Source organism: Equus przewalskii, chromosome 2 (assembly GCF_037783145.1).
Source record: "Equus przewalskii isolate Varuska chromosome 2, EquPr2, whole genome shotgun sequence".
Classification (NCBI taxonomy): Eukaryota; Metazoa; Chordata; class Mammalia; order Perissodactyla; family Equidae; genus Equus; species Equus przewalskii.
Window position 1 is genome coordinate 5,994,661 of NC_091832.1, and position 19,924 is coordinate 6,014,584.

General features: G+C 54.2%; 1 protein-coding gene across 14 annotated transcripts in view; it reads left to right on the forward strand.

Moving 5' to 3' along the window:
• LRP8 (LDL receptor related protein 8) overlaps nucleotides 1-19,924 on the forward strand; it is an 80,781-nt gene that overhangs the window by 41,946 nt on the left and 18,911 nt on the right. For 4 of the 14 annotated variants that reach the window (XM_070609570.1, XM_070609565.1, XM_070609575.1 and 1 more), the window contains exons 4-13: nucleotides 297-425; nucleotides 3,581-3,964; nucleotides 4,898-5,020; nucleotides 5,843-5,965; nucleotides 9,270-9,389; nucleotides 9,464-9,589; nucleotides 13,150-13,324; nucleotides 15,358-15,585; nucleotides 19,086-19,204; nucleotides 19,458-19,597. In XM_070609570.1, coding sequence (XP_070465671.1) covers nucleotides 297-425; nucleotides 3,581-3,964; nucleotides 4,898-5,020; nucleotides 5,843-5,965; nucleotides 9,270-9,389; nucleotides 9,464-9,589; nucleotides 13,150-13,324; nucleotides 15,358-15,585; nucleotides 19,086-19,204; nucleotides 19,458-19,597 — 1,667 coding nt within the window. Of the gene's footprint in view, nucleotides 1-296; nucleotides 426-3,580; nucleotides 3,965-4,897; nucleotides 5,021-5,842; nucleotides 5,966-7,945; nucleotides 8,024-9,269; nucleotides 9,390-9,463; nucleotides 9,590-13,149; nucleotides 13,325-15,357; nucleotides 15,586-19,085; nucleotides 19,205-19,457; nucleotides 19,598-19,924 lie in introns of all 14 variants that reach the window. The other 10 variants (XM_070609568.1, XM_070609572.1, XM_070609578.1 and 7 more) reach the window with 5 other exon arrangements.

Consider the following 19,924-nt stretch of genomic DNA (forward strand, 5'->3'; position numbering starts at 1 on the left):
GGGGCCGGTGAGGTAGGCAGAGGCTGGCCAGATCAAGAAGGGGCCTGTGTGCCAGGGACCAGGGGGCCAGGAAAGGGTGTTAGGCAGGGCAGTGGCGGGGTCACATGTAGGACTCGGAAAGTCTTAGGGGCAGACAGGGGCTTCTTCTCAGATGAAGAAACTGAGACATGGGGCAGGAAGGCCCTGACGGATTCCCAGGGCCTCAGGCCAGGTGGCTGGGGCCGGGCAGCAGGACTGGTTGCACGATATCCTGTGTCCCCCTTGACTAAGACGTGCACATGTTTCTGTCTCCACAGCCAAGCAGGTGTGTCCCGCAGAGAAGCTAAGCTGTGGACCCACCAGCCACAAGTGTGTGCCCGCCTCGTGGCGCTGTGATGGGGAGAAGGACTGCGAGAGTGGAGCGGACGAGGCTGGCTGTGCCACCTGTGAGTCCGGGGTCTGATCCCCAGGGTCTGCCAAGCATGGCCAGGCAGGCTCGGGGAGCAGCAGCCACCTCTGTGCGGGCCTGGTTCTCCAGGGGCCTGGTGGTAGAGGAAGGGTCCTGATCAGGACACTAATAACGGCCAGGCACTTGGAGACGGTTTCTTCTTTCATCCTCACAGCCACCTCATGAGTAGCCATTGTCATCCTCATTTATATGGGTGAGGAAACTGAGGCTCAGACAGGTGAGGAAAAGCACCCAAAGCTGAGTGATGGAACTGAGATTCACCTCAGGTCTGGACAGCAAAGCCCATGAGTTTTTACCATGCTGCCATCTGCTCATCCATTCCATAAGTCATCACTGATCTCTGAGCAAGGGCAAGGACACCCAGGCAGGGGCCGTAGCGAGAACTGGTCGTGGCCTGGGCCAGAGCACTGGCAGTGTCAGGGGAGGGGGACAGATTCCTGAGGGGTGAAGGACGACTGTTGCTGAAATCTCAGATTCAAGCACAAATGGCACAGTGCGGGGAAGGCACTCCCAGCAGCCTCGGCAGGGACAGATGGAAGTGGTCACTGGGACAGTTCCACATCAGTGAGCTTCAAACCCAGGATTATCTCCTTCCCAGGGAGTGGGCCAGCAGGTCCTGGGCCAGGGGGGCTGTGCTCATCTCAATTTGATGGGCACCTCCTGTGTGCCAGGCCTGGAGCCAGGCTCTGGAAAGGATGATGAGGTGAATCCTACCCAGTCTGCCCTCTGGGGGCTCATGATAAATGGGGGAGACAGACTGGCTGTTGATAACTAGGCTGTGAGGCTGGGCTGAGATCTGGGCAGTCACTCAGGGGCTTTTGCCAGACACGTGCCCACGCCACCCCACTCCCTCCACCAGCCTCTGTGTATCTGCATCATATCCGTCCTTCCTGGCCCAGGGAAAATGCCATCTCTGGAGGCTTCTGAGTCACTCTACGATTCTAAGTCTGGAGTCTGGATGTATCTGAAGCAGGAAGCATCTGGGTATGGGGGCAGATCCTGGCTGGGTCCAGCAGCTTTAAAACCCCAGTGATGGCACTAGCTCGTTTTTTCAGCTGTGATAATTTTTGGGGGCCTCACTGATCAATGAGACTCTTCTTCCATCCTCACCGCCCATAATCAGATGTTTCCTCGGTCATAAAGGCCACCAGCCACCGTGGCAGAGGTGAGAATAGTCCTGACTAGGGTGTGTTGTGGCAGGAATGTTCCTGGTTAATTATAGAAGACAGGAGTGTTCAAAGGTCTTATTGGGCTTCTCTGTTACAGCTCCCAACCACTTGGGCAAAGGAAAAGGGATTCTCTCTTCTCTCATCCCCCAGAGCTTCTTCCATCTGTGAATGCTGGGAGTGGGGTCTCTGGGCGTAGGCCTGAGAAAATAGATCTTAAAGTTTCTGTCAGCTTCAAAACCTCAGGGAGAACTCAGTATATAGAAGGACTTCCTCCCAGAACTCTAACGTAGCACGTCCTCCCTCCCTGGACATGTCCAGGCTGAGTGTGGACAGGAAGGAGCAGAGCTAATTGAGCCCTCAGCATAATCTGCAGCGGCAGACGTCGCAGGGTCGGGTGTGCTTTTCCCACCAATGCCCCAATATCCCAAAAGCCCAGAAAGAGAAAAAAATGCATCTGTCAGAAACTTGATAGAGCTGTCGGCAACACCTGACAAGAGCTGCCTACCTGGTGAAACTGAGGACATCATTCTATTTTATGTTCAATAACAATGAAAAAACGGCATTTTTCCATCAGAAAATAAAAATACACACTTTGGGTGCCCCCATGTGGAGAGATCAGGTGCCACTGCCGCTGTGTTACCTGTGGCCACTGCCGCTGCCTCCACACCCACCTGGGCCCTCAGGCCTGTTCCTGGCCTGAGTCTGAGGACGTGAAGGAGGGAAGGAGGCATGCAGATCACTGATCTGGAAACAGCTTACATTCTAGGAAGGGAGGAGAAACTCAGAAAGCGGAGAGGAGTCAGGGTAGGAAGAGCCCCAAACCTGGAATCTGGTTTCCTCCTCGCCGTGGACTGACTGTGTGACCCTGGGCAAGCTTCTCCCCTCTCTGGGACTCAGTTTCCCCATCTGTATATTGGCAGTTGGTCTGGTAGTCTCTAAGGCCCTCCCAGCCTCTGAGTTCAGAGCAGCCCACCAGAGTGGGGAAGCCCAGGACCCCAAGTAGGGCCGAGGGATCTATGCCCTTAACTACTGAATATCCTTTAATTACTCCACACACTGAGCTGGTCCAGCCTCTATCGACTTCACATCCGCCCACTGCAGGGAGCTCTGTGCCAGGCCCTCAGGGCAAGTTGGGTCAGTCTCGGAGTCCATCCCCAGGCAGCTTGTGGCTGTGGGGCAGATGGAGAAGGACATGAGACCCAGACACCTGAGCAGGCTGTGAAGGGCACCTGAAAGGAGAGCAGAGGAGGAGGCAGACTTCCCAAGCAGAGGAGCATGAAGCATGTTATGAAAGAGGTGGAGTTTGGGCCCTTGGAGAATGAGAACTCATCACTGTGGAATGTAGAGACAGTGGTGGGCACCAGGTGGGTACCGAACAGAGGGAACAGCTTGGGCAAAGGCCCATGTGCAAATGGTCTAGTGTGGCTGAAGCCAGGCTGTGTGAGGTGATGGAGCAGGGCAGTGGGTCGACGCCAGTGGCCTTAGGTGCCAGGCCAGGGCACTCAGATGGGATAGTGCATGGGGTGGGGAGGGGCCTGAGCTGTGCTGTAAGGAAACAGCCCCCCACCTAACAAGGTGGTGTCCTTTCACACCTGGAAGTGTCAGCATCATGTTACATTTCCTAGGGACATCACAAAGTCCTTCCAGACAGGCACTGCTCTGCAGCTTTAGAGACTCTCCTAGTCCCACCATCCCGCTGGCAGGAGGGCAGGAATTCCCACTCCCAGTGAGACTGGGGAGGCTCAGAGAGGGCAAGTGTAATGCCCGAGGTCACCCGCATGACCCTTGCAGGGCACAGACTGGAAGGCCCCCTTTGCTGTCCCCAACCACATGTCCACCACTTGGCCCCCCAGCAGGGCCCTTCCCGCCCACTGGGGAGGGTCAGGGCCCCTGCAGCAGGACCGGCGGGCCCGGGGCGCCGGGATGGGGTCCGGCAGGCCGACCGGCTTTCTGTCCTGCGCAGTGTGCGCCCCGCACGAGTTCCAGTGCAGCAACCGCTCATGCCTGGCCGCCGTGTTCGTGTGCGACGGCGACGACGACTGCGGCGACGGCAGCGACGAGCGCGGTTGTGCCGACCCGGCCTGCGGGCCCCGCGAGTTCCGCTGCGGTGGCGACGACGGCGCCTGCATCCCCGAGCGCTGGGTCTGCGACCGCCAGTTTGACTGCGAGGACCGCGCCGACGAGGCAGCCGAGCTGTGCGGCCGCACCGGCCCCGGGCCCACGCCCGCGCCCGCCGCCTGCGCCGCCGCCGCCCAGTTCGCCTGCCGCAGCGGCGAGTGCGTGCACCTGGGCTGGCGCTGCGACGGCGACCGCGACTGCAAGGACAAGTCCGACGAGGCCGACTGCCGTAAGCCCCCGCCGCCCCCACAGTGCGCGGCCCCGCCGCACGGCCCAAGACCTGTCCTTGCTCGCCTGCTCCGCCCGTGTTACCCCGCTTCACTGCGGGGGAGACCGAGCCTGGGAAAAGCAGAGAGACTTGGTTGAGGTCACGTGGCTCCTGAGCTGCGGAGCTCAGGTCTAACTCCAGAGGCCAAGGGTCTTCATGGGTATCTGCGTCCTTCCGTGATGGTCTCCCTGTCATACTTCCCACCCCTGCCCTTCCCGGTCCCAGGCAGTCCCCCTCTGGTTCCAGTGCCTGTAGACCTGGGTAACTCCCCCCATCCTCCCTAGCCACTGGGCCTGCTCATCCTTCAAGGCCTGGCCCAGATTCCTCCTGTTCCAGCTAGGCTGGGTCTCTCCCCTGGGCCACTGCAGGTCCCTGAGCCGCTCTCTCTTACAGCACATTCCACACTGTGATTTCCTTCACTGTTCATGCCTCAGCCCCTCTCTGCACCTTTGAGCTCACAGAGGATGGGGAGGCTCCTAGTAGTCTCTGGGTCCCTCACCCCTGCACAGTGCCTGCCACAGTGGGTGCTCAGGAAGGGATGGCTGAAGGGATAAAGTCGTTAAGTAATGAAGACCAAGACTCAAAAGAAGGCCACATGTCTGCTCTGGAGGGCTGGCTGTGGGAGAGGCGGTGGAGGGGGATACAGGAGACCTGGGTTTTAGTCCTGGCTCTGCCAGCCAGAGTGCCATGTGACCCTGGGTGAGCCTCTCCCCCTCTCTGAGCTTCAGTCTTCCCTTCTGTATATTGGAAGTGCCTTGGCCAGGTGTCCTTTGAGGACTCCCAAGCTCAGCCACTGATTCTGTTCTTGGCAGGGGTCTATATGGGGTGGGGGGTGGGGGAGATGTCCCAACACCACAGTGGCCCTGACCCTCTCCCTTTGCCCTCTCTTGGCAGCGCTGGGCACCTGCCGTGGGGACGAGTTCCAGTGTGGGGATGGGACTTGTGTCCCTGCAGTCAAGCGCTGCAACCAGGAACAGGACTGTCCAGACGGGAGTGACGAAGCTGGCTGCCTGCAGGGTGCGTGTGGTCGGAGGCAAGGGGCAGCCTCCTCCATGAGGAAGAGTCCTGAGCTCTCCCGTGGCTCGGAGAGCAGAGCTAGGAGAGGTCCCCCCTTGGTCCCTGGGATGCGTCTTCCCGCAGAGCATCACTTGCCGCTAAGTTACCCGGATCTCCTCCCTGGGGTTCTAATGGCACCAGAACTGGATCTTTATGGACTTTGCGGAAGCTGAAAGGGGGGTATGTCCCCCCCTAGGGAGACATGAACAGGCACTGCAGGAAGTCCAGCCCCCACCATTTATCCACATCCAAGCCTCCACGCGGCTCTCTCACTAGTTCCCAGACTGAGCAGAGGCAGAGAGTCCTGTTCCCCAAGGAACCCCCTTAATTCTCAGATGGCGCTGGTCATCACTCACCTCCTGCAGGAGCAGGGACCCGGACCCACTGGTCATCTGTGGAAATGGATAAAAGGTTGAGCAGTGAGGCAGCCAACCCTATCCAGGGCCTCTGGGGCAAAGGTCCCCCAGGATGGTCAGTCCAGCCCTCAGGGTCTCTGTGGAGCTGCTGCATTTCCCTCCCAGGGCCCCAGTACTGCCAGATCGGACGCAGACCCCTGGCCCTGCCCAGCTAGATGATGTTTGGGCTCCTGATTGTCCCTTGGGTCCTGTCCTGTGAACAGAGCTCTCACCAGCCTTGTATTCAGCAGTCTGCCCTAGGCTACCCTGCAGAGACTAGTGGGCACTGGGGCTGGGGCTCTGCTTGCCTCCCACGGGCCCGGCCCAGCCCAGCCGTCCCTGCCCTAGGTCTCACAGGCAATGTCCGCTCTTTTCTCTGGCCTGACAGAATCGCCATGTGAGGGTCCCCGCAGATTTCAGTGTAAGAGTGGCGAGTGCGTGGACGGCAGGAAAGTGTGTGATGCTCAGAGGGACTGCCGGGACTGGTCGGATGAGCCTCTGAAAGAGTGTGGTACAGTACCTGTCTACAGTACCTGTCTACTGCTGGACTAACCCTCCCTGCCATGCCCCTCCTGGCATCTGGGCTGAGGCCCTGATCTGCCCTTCTGCACACTTTCTGCTCTGACCCCCTCTCTGGACTCAGGCACTGTCCTGTGGCCTCAGATGGGGCTCTCTGCCTTTGGGGGCCTCTCGTTCTGCATCTCTACAAATCTAAGGGCCTTTTCCTTCCAGGCCAGGTGCTCAAAAATTAGGTTTCCTCTCACAAACCCGGCCTCTCTTCCTCGCTCCTTTCACATTCAGTAATCTAGAACTTTCTCTCTTCTTCAGTGTTTCTGCCCTGCTGACCTAGCCAGGGCCCTGGCCTGTGAGGCCTTCCAGCCCCCTGCAGGAGTCTCTGCAGAAGGAGAGGTGGGAACAGCAGGCAGTTGGCCAACTGAGGTGCATCCCAAGGCCACCTGGCTGAGGCCAGGCCTGGGTGAGGGCAGTGCAGACCCCACAGCAGAAGGGGGCCATCCTGAGCCGTGAGGAGCTTGGAGTTTCTGAGAGACCAGACTTACATTCTGGACATGAGTGAGGAGTGGAATGAGGTGGCTGTCCTCATGGCTAGAGCTGTCAGGGTGGGTTCCAAGCTAAAAAGAATGGGAGAGTCTGCGCTGTAGATGGGGTGGGCATCCCAGAGAACATGCTGGAAACCCAGTATGGTCTCCAGGAAGGTTCATTTCTGAGGTCAGGGGTTTGGACAGAGAGTTCCTGGGAGGACAGAGCCTACCTTCCTGGCAGACCCATTTTCACCTAGTACCTCCCCTTCTGGGCATTCAGAGGAGTGTCATTCTCTGGACTTCCCCAGGAACAACATGTGCCGCCCCTTTTGAAGATTCACAAATTGATTTTGAAGGAAGAGTAGCTGGGCAAAAGTCACTCAGGCTCCACTCAAGCTTGTAGGAGACAGACTATCCCCTCAGCCCCAGAGGCCCTGCCCAGAAAAGTCCCAGAAGAAGGAACCTATGGAAAGGAGGACAGGGAAGCAGGAGAACTGAAGCTAGCCCCTCCGCTCCACCCAGCTTTGGAGCTAGCCAGGGACTACTAACCAAGTAGACTCTCTTCTCTCTCGTCTTCTGCATGACACGCCAAAGAGAAGTATGTACGCATGCGTCTGTGTCTCTGTGCTGGTGAGAGGCCAGTATCTGTATCCATGGCTCCTTCTCTGAGTAAGGCAAGGGAATTGCATCACAGGTCTCTGTGTGTGTTCCCATATCTATGTGACTGTGGAGTCCATGGGCCTGTCTGTGCCTCTGCACACAAGGTGGTGTGTGTGTGTGTGTGCATGCAGGTGTGCGCACATGCTGGGGAAAGTGACACTGACCCCTCCTTCCATGGTGGACCTCAAATGCTACTCTGTCCTCTCTGGAACACCTGCCCCTCTCCTCCCCTGCAGGCCCCCTAGCAGAATCACCTCCAGACTAGAGAGAATTGGGAAGGCCCAGGGAACGCCCTTCAGCCTCCGCCTTGCTGGCCTTCCAGGGAAGGGTTGACAAGGATGGACAAGTCCGGCCCATTCTCTTGCCCCAACCCACCTCAGCCCTGGAGGATTCTGTGCCTTCCTCTTTCATAGATACCTGAGGCACCTTGAGCTCTCTCCTTTCCCCTTTCAGAGCCACCCTACACATGCCAGTCCATCAGGTGCTCAGTAAATACAGTTGTTGAGTTGCCACTACCTGCAAACGGGGAGGGAGGAAGTGAGTGGATGCATGAATGAGGCAGTGAGTAAGTGGGTGAACAAATGAATGGATGGTGCTGGGGGAATAATATGGTATAGGAGTGGTCAGGGAAGGCTGGAGTGACAGATTCCTGGAGGTGGTGACCCAAGGAGACAACCCTAAAGCTACCATGGCTCAGCCCACCCCAAGAGCCTGGGGCTTCCCAGGGCTGGGCCTGGCTGAGTCACTCTTGGCCCCTCAGTCATGAGGTTGCTGTGGTCTTGTTCTTTCAGTTCCACCAGCGTCCTGGGGAAACAGGAGGAGGCCCAGGGGTAAAGGGGAACATTCCCTAAGCATGGCTCAGGCTGGAGGTGGGGCCCCCAAAGCTGTGCATGGCCTAGGGTGGGAAGCTCAGACCAGCTGTGTTCATGGCCATGGCTGGCTCAGCTCAGCTCTGCTTTGCTTGGCTGGAGTGGTGGTGCATGAGCCTGGTGGGCAGAGGGGTGGCTTGGCACCTTCCCGTGGTTTGCACAATTAACCCTCTGTGATTCTAAAGCTCAGAAGATGCTGTGAGAACTGAGTGAGCCTTGGTCCTAGCCTCCCTGACCTCCCCAAGGACCCTGCCAGAAGGTGGTGGGGGAGTGGAGGATGAGGGAAGCAGATGACCTCCTGGCATCCCTTCATTCCTTGAGGCAGGTGGTAGTCCCAGGACCGGGCCCATGACTAAGTGTGGGAACAAGGACAGGTGCTGAGAGCAGAGGAGGTGAAAAAAGTCCATCGCATTAGTTTGGGTAGAAGAGAACTGACTTAGCAACAGCTCTGTGCAGAAAAAGGCCTGGGAGTCTTAGATAACCACAAGCTCAGCAGGGGGCAACCTTTGTTGTTCAGACTCCTTCTGGGTGGCAGACTAGCTCTGGGCCCTGTCCAGCGAGTAACATGAACAGATGGAATGTATCCAGAGAAAGCCACCTGAATGGCAGGGGACCAGAAATCAGTGCTTTAAGGAGATTCTGAGGGAGCCATTGGACTGCAGCTAACCCCATGCAGCAGAGCTAGGAGTGGGAGCAGAGGCTACAGGGAGGCCGATCCTGTGAGGAAGAACTTTCTAACAGGCAGTGCTGTTCCAGGTGGAACTAGCTGCCTCAGGAGGGAAGTTGGCGCCCTGAGGCTGGAGATGTTTAAGCAAGGGCATTTCAGAAAAATTTTTGGGGTCTCCTGAGGGTTGATTATGGTACATCCAGGCCCCTTGAACTCTAAGGTCACGAGGAAGGAGGAGCTGTGTAAACGTGTTTGTGAAAGGAAAGAGCTTAGGTAGCCTAGCTGCCTCCCGCCTGGTAGTAGACAGAGCCCTGGCCTGAGAGGCAGAGGACCTGAGTTCTGGTTCCACTCTGTCCCTGTCTGTGTGTCTGGCCTTGAGCCAGGATCTGCCCCTCTCTGAACCTCCTCTTGCCCAGTCACCTGGTTAATGAGGCCGAGGTCTGATAAGGTTGCAGAGCATGCTGGCTCTGTGAGAATCCTGCTGCCCTAAGTCTCCGCTTCAGCTCTAGGCCCCACCCCTGTCCTGCCCCCACCCCCGTCTGGGCTCTTAGACCCTCAGGAGCCCACGTCCCTCCCCAGGGCTGAACGAGTGTCTGCACAACAATGGCGGCTGCTCCCACATCTGCACCGACCTCAAGATCGGCTTTGAGTGCACATGCCCAGCGGGCTACCGGCTCCTGGACCAGAAGACCTGTGGTGGTGAGACCCTCCCCTCACCCCCTCAAGCAGAGGCGGATCTGCCTGCCAGTTCTGACCACTTCTTCTCCCCACAGACATTGATGAGTGTGAGGACCCAGACGCCTGCAGCCAGATCTGTGTCAACTACAAGGGCTACTTTAAGTGCGAGTGCCACCCTGGCTACGAGATGGACACACTGACCAAGAACTGCAAGGCCGTCGGTATGGACACCCCAAGGTGGAGGGCGGGAGGGCAGCTCTGAGAGGGTACAGAAAGCAGCATGCTTCCGCATATGTGACAAGCGGATGTGCACGCACGTGCATGCACACACACACACACACAGAAAGCAGATGGCACATACAGTGCTCAGAGTGCAAATATACGTTAGACACACAATGCACTGCACACTAACACCCACGCAGACACTGCACAGAGCCACCCAGTCAGCTCACAGAGATTGCACTTGCACAGTACACAACATACAGACACAGACTGGACCACGCACACTGCGCACACAGCATAGGCTGCCCACACAAAGAGCCTGACATGCACAGATCTTCACGTTGATCGGTTCAGCCAGCTGAATTCATTCATTTTATTCACTTCTTTACTGAACATCTCACATTGTTGTAGACACTGTTGGGATTCAGCAGTAAGCAAAATCCCTGCCTGCCCTCCTGGGACTTACATCCTCATGGGTGAGAAAGACAAGAAATCAGATAAAGAGATAAATACAGTGTATGGCAGATGGTGATGAGAGTTCAGGAGAAATATAACGTAAGGAAGGGACAGGGAAGTCCAGAAATGCAGTGGGTTACAGTTTTAGATAGAGCGGTCAGGGAAGCCCTCACTGAGGAGGGGACATCTGAGTAAAGACCTGAAGGAGGTGAAGGAGGGAGCCATGCACTTACCTGCAGGAACTGCATTTCAGGCCAAAGGAACAGAAAGTGCAAAGGCCCTAGGCAGGAGCATGCCTGGTGTCTTCGGATAACAATGAGGAAGCCAGTGCCACTGGAGCAAGGAGAATAGAAGGAACTGACGTCAGAGAGGTGACTGGGCAGGTCACAAGGGCCTTCGACCATTTTAAGAGCTGACTTGATTTCACTCTCAGTCAGCAGGAAGCCTTTGAGGGTTTTTTGGGGTTTTTTTAAAGATTTTATTTCTTTTTTTTCCTTTTTCTCCCCAAAGCCCCCCGGTACATAGTTGTATATTCTTCGTTGTGTGTCCTTCTGGTTGTGGCATGTGGGACGCTGCCTCAGCATGGCTTGATGAACAGTGCCATGTCCACGCCCAGGATTTGAACCAACGAAACACTGGGCCGCCTGCAGCGGAGTGCGCGAACTTAACCAGTCGGCCACGGGGCCAGCCCCACCTTTGAGGGTTTTGAGTAGAGGAGGGACATGGTGTGCCTTACATTTTAACAGGCTCCCTCTGGTTGCTGTGTTGAGAATGGACTGTAGGGGGCAAGGGAGGAAGCAGGGAAACCATTTAAGAGGTTTTTGCACTATACTCATGGGCTGCATAATGACGGTTAAGTCAACAATGGACCCTATATATGACAGTGGTCCCATAAGATCTGTCCCACGTAGCCTGGGTGTGTAGTAGGCTGTACCGTCTATGTTTCTTTAAGTACACTCTGTGATGTTCACACGATGACCAAATTGCCTAACGACACATTTCTCAGAAGATATCCCATCACATGACTGTAATCCAGAAGACAGGTAGGAGATGGTGGCTTGGACCAGAATGTTGCAGTGGGAGTAATGAGAAGGGGACAGACTGGATGGATCTATTTTGAAGGTCAGGCTTTCTTGTGAAGCGATAGGATTTGCTTATGAATTAAATGTGGGATGTGAGAGAAAACCAGGAGTCAAAGATGACTCCCAGGTTTTTGGCCATCAACTAGAAAAATAGGATTGCTATTTATGGAGTTGGGAAAGATGGTGAGAAAAGCAGGTTTGGGGGAATATGAGATTGATTTGGACGTGTTAAATTTATGAAAACTATTCAGACATCTAAGAAGTATTGAGTAGGCAGTTGGATATATGAGTCTGGAGTTGAGATGCACAAATACAATACACAATGTATAAATTATAGCAATACAGCAGGCACGGTAATTGACATGCAGCCCATAAACCCAAAAAACATACCACCCAAACTATACAACACATACATTAGCACATCACATGGAACATGCAACCTGTTTTTACCCCCACATGGGACACGTGATATTCAACACGGATTATATACGTGCAGTGGAGACAAGACACAACTGCTCATGTATACACAGACCTCCCCCCCGCCAAATGAATATCTGAAGTGCAGTTACACAAAAACTCAAACCATATTAACACAGGGTTCCTGTCATAGTGACAGCTCTCAGTAAAAATCACCTCAAGATACCCTGTAGCCCAGCTCCTGCCTTCAGGAAGATAAAGTGTGTCACTACTCTCATTTGAGGATGGGGAAAATCACACTTTGTCAGTGGCAGAGCTGGGCCTTGAACCCTGCACTTGGAGCCCGATTTTCCTATGCTCTCTGTTGTACCACGCCCTCCCTCTCACCCCAACCTTGCTTTGAAATAGTTTCCATCACTACACACACGTCATAGCCCCAGCCCCAAGCCCCACATGGCTCTGTGCTGGTCCCATCCTGCCCCCGGGGAACATATTAGCCTGGCACAGATGGATAGTGACAGGGACCAGGTGGCCTGCAGAAGTGTCAGCTGGAAAACAAGAGGTGGAGAAGGCACAGGTAGCTCCAGGGACAGGTGTTGCCACTCACACAGTGTTGGTGCCTGAGAGTGGCCCGACACATCTGAACACAGGCTGGGGGAGTGGCAGCCTGTGCTGGGTGCTAGGCCCTCCTAGGCCTGTGGGACAGTGACCCTCCATATAGAGCAGCCAGGAATGTCTAGGTCACTGATGCGCTTCCTAAAATCTCATCCTAAGTCTAAAAATGGGTTTGTGTTTACACGGGCAGTTGTACGTTGTCTCCATTGCATGTACATAATCTGTGTCATATATTACACACATCCTACCCCTGCTAGTGGCTCAGAATAAAGTGCAGACTCTTCACCAAGCTCACAGGACCTTTTGTGAGCTGGCCCTGCCAGCCTCTACAGCTGCATCTCTTGCCACGTCCCCAAATATACTCTGTATAAACTAAGGACTCACTCCAACCCCCTTGAATCTCCTCCCTTGAATCTCACCCCAGCCCTGATGTCTGCTCCACACTGTAGCCTCAGTCGTCCTCCTAAAATACTTAATGCTCACATCGCCCCTTCTTGAACATTGCAGTGGGGCCCTAAGCAGAGGAGGTGGTAGTTGCTGGGAAGAAATGCATTCTAGAAAGAGGGGATGACTTGAGCAAAGACCCTAGGGCAGCAAAGCTCTGCCATGGCTAAGGAATGACAGGTAGTCTGGGGGGTGGAATCAAGGTGTGTTAGGGAGGTGAGTGATGAGGCTGGAGGTAGAGCTTGGGGGTCACACTGCAGAAGGCCTTCAGTGCCAGCCCAAAGAGGAAATAGGAATCATAAGAGATTTTGAGGGCCTTTGTGTCTAATAAAAAGGATAAAAATCCTTCTGGTATGCATGGTGCTTTGCATCTTATGATTTCCGTACCCATTATTTCATCTACTCCTCTAACCTGTGAGGTAGGAATTGTCACCCCTATTTTATAGGAAAATGAGGCATCACCAGCAAACTATGACAGGGCCTTGCTCTCCAGACTCCCTGCCTCTTGCACTGATCCTTTCTCTCTCACCCTCCCTGCACGGCAGCCGGCAGAAGCCCGTCTCTAATCTTCACCAACCGGCACGAAGTACGGAGGATAGACCTGGTGAAGCGGGACTACTCGCGCCTCATCCCTATGCTCAAGAACGTCGTGGCACTGGATGTTGAAGTTGCCACCAATCGCATCTACTGGTGTGACCTCTCCTACCGCAAGATCTACAGGTGAGCAGTGGCAGGTGTACTGCAGCCAGGCCTGGGTGGGAGCAGGGGCTGACAGAGGAGAAGGAGAAGGCTAGCCTCTGCACCCCCTTTGCCTCTAGGATTCCCCAGAACAGAGGTGGGGGTGTCAAGGGACGCAGGATCACAGGAGATAGGGAACTGCCAGGACTTCCCCACCCAGGGCTGGCCTAGGCTGAGGGCTCAGTTGAGGGAGTGGCTTTGAGCCCCACACACCTGAGCTTTGACTGACCTCTGCTGGCCTAGTGGGGCAGTGCAAGACACAGGAAGTATTCAGCCAGGGCAGAAAGGAAGAAATCCCTGGCTTTGGTGAGGAATTTCAAAGCAGCTCACATGTCCGTGTGTTGGATCCCGGGGACTCAAAAATGCCTCAGGCGTGGTCCTGTCTGGGGGTCCTACTTATAACATAGTGACATCCACTGTGATAATCAATGGGGGAAGTACAGAGGAGGCCTCTTACCCAATCTGGGGGTTGGGGAATCCTCCTGGATGGCACTACCCCTAGTCCAGCCCTCACACCACAGTCAGTGGACCGGCTCTCGGGAGGGCTCCTCACATACCCAAGGAGGCTCAGGCCTAGGTCCTTCTCAGATACCACAAGCCTGCCTCCTTGCCTATCTGGGCCCCCTTCTGGCAGCCATCTCCTTTTTTACCCTGAGATCCACAAGGCAGGACTGCTGATGACCAGGCTCTGGGTAGTAGCCTGTTCAGAGAATGATGGGATGGAGGGATGGAAGCAAATATTCCCAAGTGCTCCTCACAGACAACTCAATGCCCACCACTCCCAACACCCAGAGACACACACTGAGTTCACACCCACCCACCCAGAAACAGCTAGAGCAGGGCCTGTCCAACAGTTATGACGGAAAGAGGCAGGATTTGATGACAGACTGGTTAAGGGGCTGAAGGAGGAAGAGCAAAAATGAACTCGCAGGTTCATATTGGGAGTTTCTGTTTCTAGCTCGGGAGGTCTCGGGGATGGTGGTGGTGTTCTCAGAGATGGGAGCAGTGGAGGTGGGGGGAGTCTGTCTGTCTGTCTGTCTGTCTGGGGGAAGGGGAACGGGGATGAGCAGTTTTGGATGTGTTGACTTCAGGGTGTCCAGGGGACATCCGAGAGAGGCCAGTTGGCTTTACAGTCTGGAGCCAATTGGCATGGGAAGGTCAGAGTTATGGATGGCAGTGGGCACTGTGGAACCAGTCGCCTGGAGAGAGGGTATGAGAGAGAAGCACTTGGGAGACAGACAGTCCTGCTAAGGTTGCCTCCTGAGCGTCTACTCCGTGCTCAGCCCCTTCTCCACCCTCACGAGGCAGTGCTCCTGCAGACCCTCTTTATCTCTCCCCGGAATGCTGGGTGCTGTAACAGCCTCCCCACCCCAATCCCTCGCCTTCAGTCCAGCTCACGTTCCACAGGTGCCACAGTGATCTAACATGCCCATCTGACCCTGTCCTCCAGCCTGTTCACTTACCTCTCCAGGATAAAATCCCGACTTAGCATGGCACGCAGAGCCTGTCAGGGTGGGGCCCCCACCTGCATTCACTCCCAGTCTTACCTCCCACGTATCCAGCTCTACTCCCACTGAATATATCACTATTCCAGAATAAACACCTCTGGGCAATTGCACATGCTGTTCCCTCTGCTTTCTGTTGTTTGTGTCCCTGGTACATGACTCCTTCAGGACCCAACTACAAAGCTTTCTCCAAACCTCCAGGATGATGTAGTCTCCATTTCTTTGCTGCTATAGCCTCAAATGCTTTCTGTAATCATACTGTACTATAATTATCTGGCTGTAAATTTCTGTCCCCTGCTAAACAGCTCCAGGCCAGAGGCTCTGGCTGATTCAAGCCTATGTCCTTACTCTGGTGGCCCAGGGAATATGTTGAACAGAAATTAGCCAAGTTCCTCTGAAATCCACTGCCAGGGCCCAGAGGGAAGAGAGAGAGGGGAAGGGTGCACAGGCAGCTCCAGATGGACCTGTGGGTGGAACACCTGCCCCATGGCCAGCTCTGGTTGCTCCTAGTGCCTACATGGACAAGGCCAGTGACCCGGCAGAGCAGGAGGTCCTCATTGACGAGCAGCTGCACTCTCCAGAGGGCCTGGCCGTGGACTGGGTCCACAAGCACATCTACTGGACTGACTCAGGCAATAAGACCATCTCAGTGGCCACGGTCGATGGCGGCCGCCGACACACTCTCTTCAGCCGTGACCTCAGCGAACCCCGGGCCATTGCTGTCGACCCTCTGCAAGGGTGAGTGTTCCCACTCCAAACTTCCCATTCTCTCACTGCAAGTGCTCAGTCCTCATGTGTCTGTCACAAGAGCTATCCTTTTTCTTTTTCTTTCCTTTTTTTTTTTTTTTTGTGAGGAAGATTGGCCCTGAGCTAACATCTGTGGCCAATCTTCCTCTTCTTTTTTTCCTCCCCAAAGCCCCAGTACATAGTTGTATATCCTAGTTGTAGGTTATTCTAGTTCTTCTATGTGGGACACCGCCTCAGCATGGCTTGATTAGTGGTGTGTAGGTCCGCACCCAGGATCCAAACTGGCAAATCCCAGGCCACCGAAGTGGAGCACATGAACTTAACCACTTGGCTGCTGGGCCAGCCCCACAAGAGCTATCTCGAGGGCTTTGGAAGGCCCTGGGCCACTCAGACACAGCCCATGGGCAAGAAAGTCCATGTGGGCCCCTCAGCCTGTTAAACCCTGACCAAGGGTTGTTTGGACACTTGTTGCCAGAGTTCTCCCGAGACGCCACTGCGCACTCATCATATCATAGAATCAGAGCGTCTCGGAGCAGAAGAGGGCTCTAGAGATTGCCTCGTAGAAGCTCCCAGGGCAGGAAGTCTTTCCTCAGGCTGGGGCATGCTGCAGGGGGGCATGCAGGGCTGCTCACGTACGTCCAGAGAGGGCGCTCATTACTTCCCGTAGGGCCTGTTTAATTTGGGGGCAGCTCTGCCCATTAGAAAGTGGGGTTTTTTCCCTCATATTCCCAAATTTGTCTCCCTTTGACTTCTTCCATTGGCCTCTCCAGTCACATCAAACAAGTCTACTCCTTGCCCTGCAGGACAGCCAGCGAGATTTGAGGACCATGATCACTGGGTCTTCTCTGTTCCAGGCTGCCCAACTCCATCCTCACCTCTGTTGCCCACAGTCTCTGGGCCCCTCACCACCCAGGCTGCCTTGCTCTGGCCACACCTCCACATTGAGAGCAGGGTTTCTGAACAGAGCAGGACCCCCTCCCTCCCTCAGTAGGGATGCGCTAAAATAGCAGGGTTTTCTAGCAGCTGCCTCATCTTAAGTTTACCGGGATCCCCAGCTTCTTCCTCCTGTTGTTTCCATAATTGTTGAACAGGGATAAGAAAACCCTCTTCTTCCAGTGAGGGCAACTGGGGTGAGGGGGGCCACCTGAGAGGATGTGAGAGCCTTGGGAAGTGACTGACAGCTACTGTTGAATGAGCATGTGTCAGGTGCACACAACACAGTACTAGGTACTCTACACATGCTGTAGTAGGGAGGGTCACCTTCAGAGCATTAGCTAGCCAGAGGCAATCCTGTTAGAGGGGACTCAGGAGGATAAAGATCCTGACCTCTGTCTGCTCCTTCTCTCCCTCCAATATTTTGCTGAACACAACTGAAAGCCAGAAGGCTAGGGAGCCAAACCCACTGACAGTGGTTCCCATATGGGTCAGCTTGTTGTTGTACAGAGCATAATGCAGATGAGGAGAGAGTGAATCCAAAGAGGCAAATGGAAGGTATCCAGGACAACCACTCAGCCCCCTAGCCCGGGGCGTGACACCAGCTTTTGGCAGAGGCAGTTTTGGGGAGGATTAAGGACACAGGCTTTAGAGTCCAGCTTGAATCTGAGTTTGAAGCCTGGCTCCACTACTTATTAACAGTGTGAACTTAGGGAAGTCAACCCGTCTGAGCCACAATTTACTCATCTAAAAAGGGACTAATAATTATACCCTTCTGTGGCAGCTGTGAGGCTAAAATGAAAACATTACTTTGTTCAACAAATATTAAATAAGGACCTGTTATATGCCATATGTGATCTACCTGCCAGGTATAAACTGAGGAACAAGACAGACAAGAGCCTGCCCTCAATGGAGCTTGCAGACTGTGGGGGAAGCAGGCAGTAAACAAACAGGCCGCACTACGCGAAAGCAGCCCTCAGTAACCAGCGTGTATGTGCTGCGGAGGGAAAGAACAGGGGCTTTAGGAGATAACAGCAGGGAGAAGCTGCTGTCATTGAGGGCTCAGAGAAAGAGTCTCTACTGAAAAGACCCTTATACTAACCAGAGAAAGAGGGGGGCCAGAGGCCTTCGAAGGCCTGTAGTGAGAAAGGCTTGGTGCCCTGGAGGAACCAAGAGAAATCCTGTGGGGCAGGTGTGGAGTTTGGAAGGGAGATGGGCGGTGGTGGCAGGAGAGACAGCCAAAGAGGGAGGCAGGGGCCTGCTCATGCAGAGCCCTGTCAGCTATAGTAAGGATTTGGGATTTTATTTTAAGAGCAATAGGAGAAGCCGCCATAAAGTTTTAAAACAGGAGAGTGATAGAACTTAAAAGTTCTCATCATGGGGCCAGCCCGGTGGCATAGTGGTTAAGTGCGCACACTCTGCTTCAGCAGCCGGGGTTTGCAGGTTCAGATCCCGGGTGCGGAGCTATATACCGCTCATCAAAGCATGCTGTGGTGGTGTCCCACATACAAAATAGAGCAAGACTGGCACAGATGTTAGCTCAGCGACAATCTCCCTCACCACACTCACACAAAATGTTCTCATCACAAGAAAAAAAATTGTAACTATGTATGGTGATGGATGTTAACTAGACTTATTATGATGACCATGTCACAATATATACAAATGTCGAATCATTATGTTGTACACTTGAAACTAATTAACGTTATATGTCAATTATATCTCAATTTCAAAAAAAAAGGAGAGTGGCAACTTATTTCCATTTTTAAAAGCTCATTTTGCCTGCTCTGTAGGAACAGATTAGAGGGACAGTGATCACTGCATTTGTAAGTACATGAGGTGAAACCACTCAGCCCAGAGCCTGACACCTAGTGAGTGCTCAGTAAGCGTTCAAGAAAAGAGAGCAAGCCGGCCCTGATGGGCTAGTGGTTAAAGTTCCATGCTCACCGCTTCAGCAGCCCAGGTTCACTTCCTGGGTAAGAGCCATACCACCCGTCTATAGTTGCCATGCTGTGGTGGCGGCGCACGTAGAAGAGCTAGAACAACTTACAACTAGGGTATACAACTATGTACTGGGGCTTTGGGGAGGGAAAAAAAAAAGAGGAAGATCGGCAACAGATGTTAGCTGAAGGCAATTCTTTCCCTGCAAAAATAAAAAGAGAGAGAGAGAGAGGGCCTGGACAGAGTTCTAGCTGTATGACCCTGGGTAGATCATCTACTTTCTCCTCTATAGAACAGGAAAGTAAGAGAGGGTCGACAAGGGCCCTTCCCACTCTGGCAGGCTAGGGCTCTAGTGGGAGCTGCCCAAAGTGGGAAAGAGGGGCACACAGGCTGTTCAGCTGAGGCTGGGTGGACTCAGGAAACACAGGCTTCCCCAGGCAATCAGATGAAAAGTGCCTACAAACTCTAAGACTTGATGGTTCCAGTGGATTTCAAAGGTCTTCCCAGTCCCCACTAAGCACAATCTTCAACATTCAGTGGGTCATTGAGCCCCTGTGACTCTCCACCCCAATCACATCCCCCGACAAGAAGCCCAATTGGGTTCTTCTCTGTTTTAGGTTCATGTATTGGTCTGACTGGGGGTACCAGGCCAAGATCGAGAAGTCTGGGCTCAACGGTGCGGACCGGCAAACACTGGTGTCAGACAATATTGAGTGGCCCAATGGAATCACCCTGGGTGAGCCTCCCTTCCCTGGATTGGGAACCTGTTATAGCACCTGGTCCTGGCCACGTCTGGAGCTCCATGGGTCTTGTGTCTGTGTCCCTTCACAGTGCCAGTGCCTGTTTTTTCCTGATGGTTGTCCCAGGCTGGCCTCAGTCTGAGGCCTAGCCCGGAGATCTGGGCAGGGAGGGGGCACAAAGGAGCAGAGATCCAGCCTACAGTCGCAGGCTCGTGACCTGATTCCCCCATCTCCTTTTTCCTCCCAAAGATTTGCTGAACCAGCGCTTGTACTGGGTGGACTCCAAGCTGCACCAGCTGTCCAGCATTGACTTCAGCGGAGGCAACAGAAAGATGCTGATTTCCTCCCCTGACTTCCTGAGCCATCCTTTTGGGATAGCTGTGTTTGAGGTGAGCCCTGTGAGGGGAGGCATGGCCCCATCAGGAAGCTGAAGCTTAGAAAAGGCTTATTCAAATAGGATGACTCCCTGAGACTTGTCCAAATGGAAACAAAGGGATAGGGTAGCCAACTGACTTGTTTGTACACAATTTGTGAGCTGCCCACAAACAAAGGCTCTGCAGCTCATGTCCACCTGGCAGCCTTTCCTGTGCTTCCTTCCCGAGGCCCCTCTCTCAGAGCTCTTCTCACAGGTGAGTTGCTAGACCATGTATGTTTCCTCTGTGTACCCTCAGCACCCAGTACTGTACCCACATGTACAGAAGGGATCCAATAAAGGG